Source organism: Trachymyrmex septentrionalis, unplaced genomic scaffold (genome assembly GCF_001594115.1).
Source record: "Trachymyrmex septentrionalis isolate Tsep2-gDNA-1 unplaced genomic scaffold, Tsep1.0 scaffold38, whole genome shotgun sequence".
NCBI lineage: Eukaryota > Metazoa > Arthropoda > Insecta > Hymenoptera > Formicidae > Trachymyrmex > Trachymyrmex septentrionalis.
The window spans coordinates 119,290-129,074 of NW_017305547.1; the positions used below are offsets into that span (position 1 = coordinate 119,290).

General features: G+C 31.6%; 2 protein-coding genes across 2 annotated transcripts in view; both read left to right on the forward strand.

The window, feature by feature from the left end:
* Nucleotides 1-3,573: 3,573 nt before the first annotated feature.
* Nucleotides 3,574-9,785, forward strand: part of LOC108750879 (RNA polymerase II subunit B1 CTD phosphatase Rpap2) — a 16,892-nt gene continuing 10,680 nt past the window's right edge. Inside the window, exon 1 of the mRNA XM_018490709.1 lies at nucleotides 3,574-3,588. The gene's annotated coding sequence lies outside the window, so the exon portion shown is untranslated. The remainder of the gene's footprint in view (nucleotides 3,589-9,785) is intronic.
* On the forward strand, nucleotides 3,605-6,710 carry LOC108750894 (RNA polymerase II subunit B1 CTD phosphatase Rpap2-like). The gene is made up of 3 exons (XM_018490733.1): nucleotides 3,605-3,792; nucleotides 4,994-5,201; nucleotides 6,372-6,710. Exons 1-3 carry the CDS (start codon nucleotides 3,629-3,631, stop codon nucleotides 6,690-6,692), a joined length of 693 nt encoding a protein of 230 aa, XP_018346235.1. The 5' UTR covers nucleotides 3,605-3,628; the 3' UTR covers nucleotides 6,693-6,710.

Below are 9,785 nucleotides of genomic sequence, written 5' to 3' on the forward strand. Positions count from 1 at the left end.
GATTGGAAAAAACGTTGGCACAAGTGTATAATATCTGATGGGGATTACTTTGAAGGGGACAAAATAGATATTCATGAATAAATAAATAATTTTTGAAAAAACACAAAATTCGCGATACTTTTAGAACAGACCTCGTATAAAAATTGTTACATTTATTATATTATATAAAAAGTATCAGTAAAACTTTTATTTTTTATTAAAAATGTAAATAAAATTAAAATTGATTCGGCGTGGACACAAAAAATGCATTCATTGCTAAAAACAGATACGATTTTATATCGCTGATGCGATTTTATATCGCACGCGATTCCACGAGCAAAACCATGGTGGAATCACGATTCCACCGTGATAAAACTCTAATTGTATATCGTACTACGATTCAAGAAAAAAGAATCGCGGCACTTGCGATATATCGCCAAATCGCACATTCCTAATTCTAAGGGTCACTTTGGCGTTTTCGCTAGGGATAGCCTCGCACTGCATCAGTTGTGTGCAGACGCTACACTGTACTGAAGTCGTGCACACCATGACGTATACTTCATTATTGTGTTGAATCCTGTTCCCGCTTGACTTCTACATATTTTGAAATTTTATAAAAATGTCACACTGAGTCTTCACCATCCCTATGTGAGACGGTATAGCAAAATCCCACTTCGTGTATAAAATTTGAACTATATCGTAGCCATGAAAACACGGTATGAGTTCTCTTACCACCCAACCATGGAAATATGGTACATTGTCTAAGTGTTGCACTGATGGACGATAGTGCAGTCAAGAGAAAATGCTATAAGATTCGCCTATTATTGTAATCGGCCGATTATGGCAAACTTAAAGTGGCCCTAAGTCTACATTCTAAGTTTATACTGACTATCCCGGCGCCAACACGCAACCGTGAGATTCGGGCAAGAATTTAGTCCGCGAACAGTCAACGTTTCTTCCTTTGGACTTTACATTGTGTATCGCCACTTGGATCAGTGATTAAAGACGCAGCACATCTTACTACAATCTACAGTATCCTGCATCAATGCGGATCTCCGGTATCCTTAGAGGGAGTCATAAGGGAATAATGTGAAAGATACATATTATTGATACGATATAGGAGATCCTTCAAATTCAGTCCGTTGAAGCAGGACTATATTAACAATTTTGAGAAGAAAGAACTGTAATATTAAAATCATCTCGAAAAGAGATCGATATCGAGTTCACATAGACAATTATAGCATCCAAAAATAGTAGTGCATCAATTATTTCGATATATTCTACTTTTAATTTTATTTCAGAGTTAAATAAAATCATATCTTCAGAGAGAAAATCTCAGGAAATATCAAGCTCGAAATACGTAAATTCGAATACGTAAAATACCTCCTATATATACTTGATTAATTTCTCCCAATAATATCTTCTATTCTTATTCTCGATGAAATAACATTTAGTTCTACAGTTTTATATAGAATAAATAAATAGTTTCGGCCAAAAGCCGAGAAATCAAAAATTTAAAATGAGACGCCAGGTTCACACAGCGCTAAAGGTTCATTTACATGCAAGCATCAAACAGCGGAAACGGCAACTAATCAGCTAGGCGATACGAATAGTGTAAAAAATATTTTTTCGTAACTGCAAAAAATCGCCTCGTTAATCGGTTGCTGCTTCCGCTGCTTGACGCTTGTATGTGAATGCACCTTAACTTTATCTAAAGAAGATTCCAGCTACAGTTTCTTATAGAATTCAAAAAAATGTACATAGTTCTATACTTCTGACGCTTAACATTGTTATTTTGATTTTTAAATAACTTTTTTCCCTAAAAAATAATCTTTACGAGAACGAAGATGAAACGCTGTTTTAAAGAGTTCTGTTAGTTTTATGGTACTTTTTATACAGTTCTGAATGTATATTCTACCGCTTCCCGAAGAGTTCTGATTATTTTAATTATTTATTAATTTTTTTATACAATGTTTAACGCCCATAAAAGGCACTTTAAGAAGTTAAGCTCCAATAACCTCTACTGAGTACAAGTACTATTACGTGTCACTTTTGTTAACGTTACGTTTTTAACATAAAATTTTGCTACACATTTTTTTTCTAAATATTCCTAGTAAATCTTGTTTTTTGCTACTTATCTGCTTTCACCTATTTTTTAATCTTTTTTTTTATCTATCCTTAAGATCCGTCTTGAATTTTCAGTTTTACAGATAAAGAGTGTCCCAAAATTAACGCAAGATTGGAATTTGCCGCCATTTGTGCAGTAAAGTGTTGGCAACCCAAAACAAAAAACAATTTAACAGCTGACAGTTTAGGGTTAGTGAAAATGGAGCGTTACACAATAGAACAACGTGCGTTCATTATTGAACAATATTTTTCGAGCAAAATCATCCTAAGCGATGAAGCACATTTTCACCTTGATGGCCTCAGAATTGGCCCCCTAGATCGTGTGATTTAACACCATTAGATTTCTTTTTATGGGGTTATTTGAAATCACAGGTCTATGTCAACAAGCCCACAACCACCCGTGCATTAAAGGAGGAGATTCAACGCTGTATCAACGAAATTCAGCCACATTTATGCAAAATGGTCATGGAAAATTTCGACAAACGAGTGCGCATGTGCATGCAAACCGTGGAGGCCATTTGTCCGATGTGTTATTCCACAAATAACCCTATCCTATGTACTTTATGATTCAATAAAAAAATAACAATCAAAAGACTAAAAACTGTGTTTTCTATTTAATTCAAATCTTGCGTTAATTTTGGGACACCCTTTATCTTATGATTCACCCTTAATCGGAGTGATCGTGAGTCGTTGACACTCACATATCTTAGTTTCTTTCATCTCCATCACCCATATTTTTGATATTAGAAAATCTCACGTTATTGGTTAAAATTTATCGAAATCTCGACCTCTTTTATTGTAGTGAAGATCCCTCTAGTTCTGATCGAATTAATCTATTCTCGTAAGCTGCTAGTAACACATCTCCGACTTAGTCCATATAAGCTTGCTTGTATCATCGTTGAATAAAGTTCGGTCAAAAAACAGTTATCGAACCTTTTTAATACCTTACATATTATGGCGCGTTTCGGGGTTACACGGAGATACACGGAGTATATAAGGAGTATATAAGGAGATCAAACTCAAGGTCTGAAAGTGCGCTCGAAACAACGAAAGAACAGATGCTCGAAAACTCTTGCCGGGAAATCCGGCAGATAATTTTAGTGCTATCACGCCTTGTGGGCTATTATAAAGTTGACTATTACGTGGTCATATAGGTCACACGTATGTATGTATGTATGTATGTAGTAGTATGTATGTAGTAAATACATACATGTTATCACTTGTATATACCTGTGATCACTTGTAGTCAGTACTTCCAACTTTTCCCGCAAGGTGCGAGGTGGTAACAAAATCACATCTGTGATTCATGAATTTTGCATAGGTTTTCTTATATCGTATTTCAAGACATTTCATGAACCTTGAATTTGGTCTCCTCATTACTCCACGTGGTCTCGTTTGTAACAGTACGCGAAATAGAAAAGTTATTTTGTAATTTATTTTAAGGAACTCATAATTGCGAATTACTTTATCACGTATTATCTGGTATATCGTCGTGAATACATAAACGAATAACACTGCGATAATGTTAAGAACCAGGAGACGAATGATTGAGGAACACATATTGTATTATAATAAAATGTCTTATGAGGAATACGCCACGAGTATGTTCTTAGAACAATGTTCAAAGAACACTGGTCCTCAGGGCGTCCCCTGTGCGCTGTGCCCACCGGAAGATCATCATTTTAGGTAAGTCCTCTTGTTGGTATCAAAAATGGATGAATTCAGGGCACGCAAGACAAAACTCGAGAAGTTTCAACCCAGTTACAAAACCAGAAGCAAACGCTGTACGTTTTGTTTCACGCCCAATAAAAATAAATGATTAAGGTTTTGTTCTGAGAATCGAAAATATAAATATATCGAAAAGAATTTTATTTTCACCTCTAGTGTAAAAATTAAATGCGTTAGTAACAAAACATTTAATTTTGTTACAAGCCGCATCATTAATTTCTTTCGCTGTACTAAAAATACAATAGATCATTACTTTTAAGAAAACACACCTTACGTATGTGTCTGCATTCACGTGTAACAATCTATTTTTAGTATATAAGACTATTATCAGTTTCTATTAAAGCGAAAAAAATTGTCAATTAATAGGATATTTTTTATTTATTCGTAAAAATAAACAATTTTATTTTATAATCTAACCATAAAGGACAGTTTGCAGCTTTGTAGCGTTTGGAATTAATTCTTGACATTCGGATTGCTCGAAGATTACGTGATCAAACTCGCTATCTGCTAGCTCACATCTCAGATTTACATTGCCAAACGTACTTAGAATTACTTGAATTTAAAATAATATATTGTACTAAACGACGTTGACACGCTTGTGCAATTATAATTGAGATTTATCATTTCAATATTGAGATAACCAATTAAAAACTGCACATTTTATACATGTGGCCTCTACAAAATTCATGAAAATGTCGCGGTAATTTTTGTAGGGCCTAAATTAGTAATGAGACAAAAAATGAATATGTGATAGAGGAACTTAAAACGCATATTGTAAAAAAATTCCATAATTTTAGACCATTTAGTTTGAAAAATAGAATCATGAAAAAAATGCAATTTTCGATTTTATTCGACATACGGAAGCGAATGAACGGGGCGATCAGTAAACCCTGTGGCAACATCGCACTTCTTGCATATATCACGTTCAGTTCAGGGTGTTCAGGATTCGTATGATGGTAGATAGAAGGTTACACGGAAGTTATGGTGAGGTTACAATCGATTTGACATTGTACCCTATGCATTTTGCAAGGGATTTTTCCTATTTATGATAACCTATTTAAATAGACTTTTATATTATTGATAGTGCGACGTTGCCACATTTGCGCGCCATTAACCTGCGCGATTGTGAACAGACGTAATCAAAAGTTTTCTTTCACAGGCACGAGTGCGAGTGTCTGCCACCGAGCACGCGACAAATCAGAACTTGTGTTAAGCTTCGGTCACCATGGCGTTGTCGCTATTCTCGTGAATATACTATCGAACAGACGAACCTGAATAAAAAAAAAAAACTTTGCAAGCGGCACACTCTTTTCGCATTCGAGGAACTTGTAAAATTGCACATACGTCCTAACTGGCTCCTGAAAAATGTAAATGCACTAACAAATATTGTTTCTGCAAGGTTTGATAATGTTAAGTTAAAAAGTTAATTTAACTGCATTTAGTTACATTTTAAACTTTTAACTTTTTAACTTTACTTAGTTATATTTTATCGATGACTATTAACTTTTAACTTGATTTTTTAAGAGTTAACATCAGGTTAACTAATTGCCGTTATTCGGATTCTATATTTGAATTATATGCTTATACATTCGTGTCCGTCAGAGATGTATTTTTCTAATTTTAAATAATTTTAAATAGTATTTTGTTTACGTTTAAACAAAGAATAAGAGGTTTGAAAGCGATCCGTCATCACCTCCCGAGAAAAAAATGTTTCATGTATAATTCTATATAATTATATAAAAAGTTGACATATTTTATATATCAAATATAATAGAGAGAGAGAGAATCAGACTCCTCAATATTTAACAAAACAATGTACTGTAAATTCAGGGAAATAGGAGTCTACAGTAATACAATCTTACAATCTTACCATAGACATTATTACTAAATTCGTAATGTTTTATGGCCTATCTAGTGGCAGCTTTCTATTTTTTTATCAGATTGACTAATCATGATAGAACACAAGGAAGCATTGCATTTAAGGTAGATGGTTGGCACCAGGATTGCACAGATTTTAGGATAGTTTTATATTTTATTTATAAATCTCATTGAGAATGACTTAAATCAAGTCGAAGCGCGTACGAAAGTAAATATCTTAATCGAGAAGAGACAATAGAAATTAAATATCTATTATTATATTAACGCACTAACTACAGCGTAGACTAGTCTACAGTAGATTCCTACTTCCCTGAATTTATTGTACGATATTTTATATAAAATATACCGATATTTATGGATTTTCCCAAGCTTTTTTTCCCGAGCTAAAATTCTCGAAAAATACGTAGAAGTGTAATTTAATAGTATATTTAAAATTCTGCTTTACAGGGATTATTTTTTTTTGATGCCCCAGAATAATTATACTAAAGCTCAAAATCCATGAAATATATATATGAGTCTTCCTTTGTTAGTTAAAAAAGTTAACTTTTTAACTCATTTTTTAAATTTAATTTAAAAAAAAGTTAACTCGAAATCATGAAATAAAACAAATTTAACTTTTCAATTTCTTTTTTTCATTAACTTATTTATTGCTTTTATAGTTAAGATTCATAAGCAAAACCCATATGGAAGTTGCAATAGACGAAAGAGCGAGAAGAAGAACATGTGGATATGTTCTCTGTTCGGAACGACTGACTACTGTTCACCCTCAACTTGCACATGACGAAGAAGACAGCGGACAGAGACAGTTCTGCAGTTTATTTTGCCGCAAAGCGGCCAATTTTCTTCTTAAACAAATGTTTAAGACAATCTGGTGGAGAGATGATGGAGATATACCAGTCTTTAAAATTTTGCCACGCATTAGTAAGTATACAGAAACGTGCGATTTTAAAAATTGTGCATCGCGATGCAATCTTCCTTAAAAATCGCAGTGAACGCCATCGCGATATTATACAATATTTTTTCAATTGTATGTAATTTCGTACATTATTAAATTCATAATATCAAATTACATATAGTTTAAATTATTTTTAATCATTTCCGTAGATCACCATTACTTCTACTCAATATGTCATTTTTTAACTAAAACAATGAAGTTAATCAATTTAACTCACGAAAATGTATTAAATTTGTATCAAAACTGGTATCAAACTTAGTTTATTATTAACTAAGTGCATATGTTAAGATGAACTTCATTTACTTTGAAACTAATTACAGAAATAGATTAATTTTGACACATATATAGAAGTTAAAAATAAGGAAATTATTTAACTCAAGAGATTGGGTTGCTATTACTTCTTTGATATCTAACAATGTACATATAAATATATAAAAATTGTTACATTTATTATATCATATAAAAGTATCAGTAAAACTTTTATTTTTTATTAAAAATTGTAAATAAAACTAAAATTGATTCGGCGTGGGTACAAAAGATGCATTCATTGCTAAAAGATACGATTTTATATCGCACGCGAGTCCACGAGTAAAACCATGGTAAAATCACGATTCTACCGTGATAAAACTCTAATTGTATATCGTACTACGATTCAAGAAAAAAGAATCGCGGCACTTGCGATATATCTCCAAATCGCACATTCCTAATTCTAAGAGTCACTTTGACGTTTTCGTTTGGGATAGCCTCGCACCGCACCAGTTGCGTGTAGACGCTACACTGTACTGAAGTGGTGCACACCATAATGTATACTTCATTATTGTGTTGAAATCCTGTTCTTGCTTGACTTCTACATATTTTCAAAATTTTTAAATGTCATGTTAGAATTGTTTAATTGCTATGAAAAAAATAATGTTATTTGTAAGTTGTGACTTTAGGTATATCTATATAAAGATACATATTTAATAATGAGTCTTAAAATTATTTATTATAATTGTTGTAATTTTACATGTAATTTTTTTACAGTGGCAGTGTAAAATGCGAATTATCCCATTCATGTTTGAATCTGTGATGTTAAATAACAACTTTATGAAATCAACTAATTTTAATCCTTTGAGAATCGGAGCTTTCTAATAAAGTAACTTAATGAAGACTTTACTTTCCAAAGAAAATACCGAATTCGATCCTGGATCTCAGAATTCTAAAATTTAAATTTCAAAAAAATAATCTGATTATTGTTTACAACTTGATTTTAGAAGATTCTTAATATTTCTGAGTTTGAATATAACCTAAAAATATTAAATTTTTAAAAAGACAGTAATCTCCATAAAGGAGGTTCTAATGTCACAATGTTCAAAATCAGAGTTTAAAAGTCAGTTTGGAAATCAATACCTATTTTTTAATATTATACTACACTTTGGCGAAATTGGAAACTTGATGTTACTTCGGAATTAAAAACTTTCTAAGAATTTAATAATAATCAAATTACTTTTTTTGAAATTCCGTTTTTTATATTAAATTCATTATTTTGAATTTTTTAATTTTAACCTTAATTCAAATAGAGCTTTATCAAATTATCCTATAAGCCAAACTTCATAAAATTCAGCAAGCAATTTATGAAATAAAAGAATGACCAACTCCAAACGGAGTCGTCTGTCCACAAAGAGTTAATTACTTAAAACTATTTTAAAATATACTATAGATAGTAAATCGAAAATTTATTAAGATGTACAATGTATACATACGGAAAATAATGGCCACGATCAAAAGTCACCCACAATACATTTTTTGGTTACAAGAACTGTAATACAAATGCGATAACTGTAAGATTGGCATATTTTAACGGTTATGACTATAAAGAAAAATGCATCTATCTTACGGTTATCACAACCAGATGTATTGAAAATTATGATTATTTCCAGTTGTGGCAATTTTTTTTTTCAGTTGTGCGTAACATTTTTTTCTGTGCGCTAAATTTATTTTGTAATTATTAAATAAATAAGATTAAATAAATGAAATAAGAGATAAGTAGGATTGATATCGTGTTATATAAATTGATATGTATTCGTAACAAATACGGTGGCCATTCAAGAAGAATGTACGGCAAATCCGGACATTATGAGACCGTTTCCAACAGAAACGGAATTACTATCAACAGAGTGTCTATGCGATAGCTTGTAATTCCATCGCCGCTGCTTTGTCTTTCTCGATGTCGAGAATCGCATGCAGAAAACTGTCGATCTTTGGCACACTTCCGTCGTTCTCGAGACGTGTACAGAAAATACTGAAGAATTTATCATTATTTATATAACTGCCTGCTAAAGGCGCAATAATTCATGAAAAAAAGAAAAGGAGAGATGTGTGGAAAGAATTACACACCGACAAAATTTTGTTCTCTGAGGATCTGTTTTGTATGATTCTGTATATATTAATCATTTAGTTTTAATATACATAGGCTCTAAGTAACATGCAGTGTATGTAAGTTTACAATTGTGCGAATAAAGTAATCAATGCTCTTGTTATAAGTTCAAACTTAATCATATTATCTCGCTTAATTTCCCCTTCATGTTTAGTTTTCTAAAATTTCGCTATTTTTTAACGCTAATTTTTAGAAATTTAGATCTATAAGATTCACTAAAGAATCAGGCATAACCAAATTTATCTAAATAACAACACAATATCAATCAATTTTAATTTGTTCATTTTAAAGAAACGGATGTATGTGCAATGCTATACATATATGTGACCATATATCGTTATCAAATCTATGCATATATGTATTCAAGTATGTACGTAATATATTAATAAAATTAGTACATACATCCGTTACCTCAATAAAAATGTTGATTTATCACTCACCGACCCGATGCGCAACAGTGGAGTTATATTTGCAATGTCGCTACGATGATTCTGTAACAAATAAATTAAAATCCGTTAAAACAGACTAAAAAAATAATCATTACTTTAAAAAATAATTACTATATGAACGCATGCAGTTTGCTAAAAATAATCATGCAATTTTGAAAATATTATTTTTGTAAGTATCTAATTTTGTGTCAATTATTTAATTAAATATAAAATACAATAATTACATATTCTCTAAAAAAAATTATATATATTT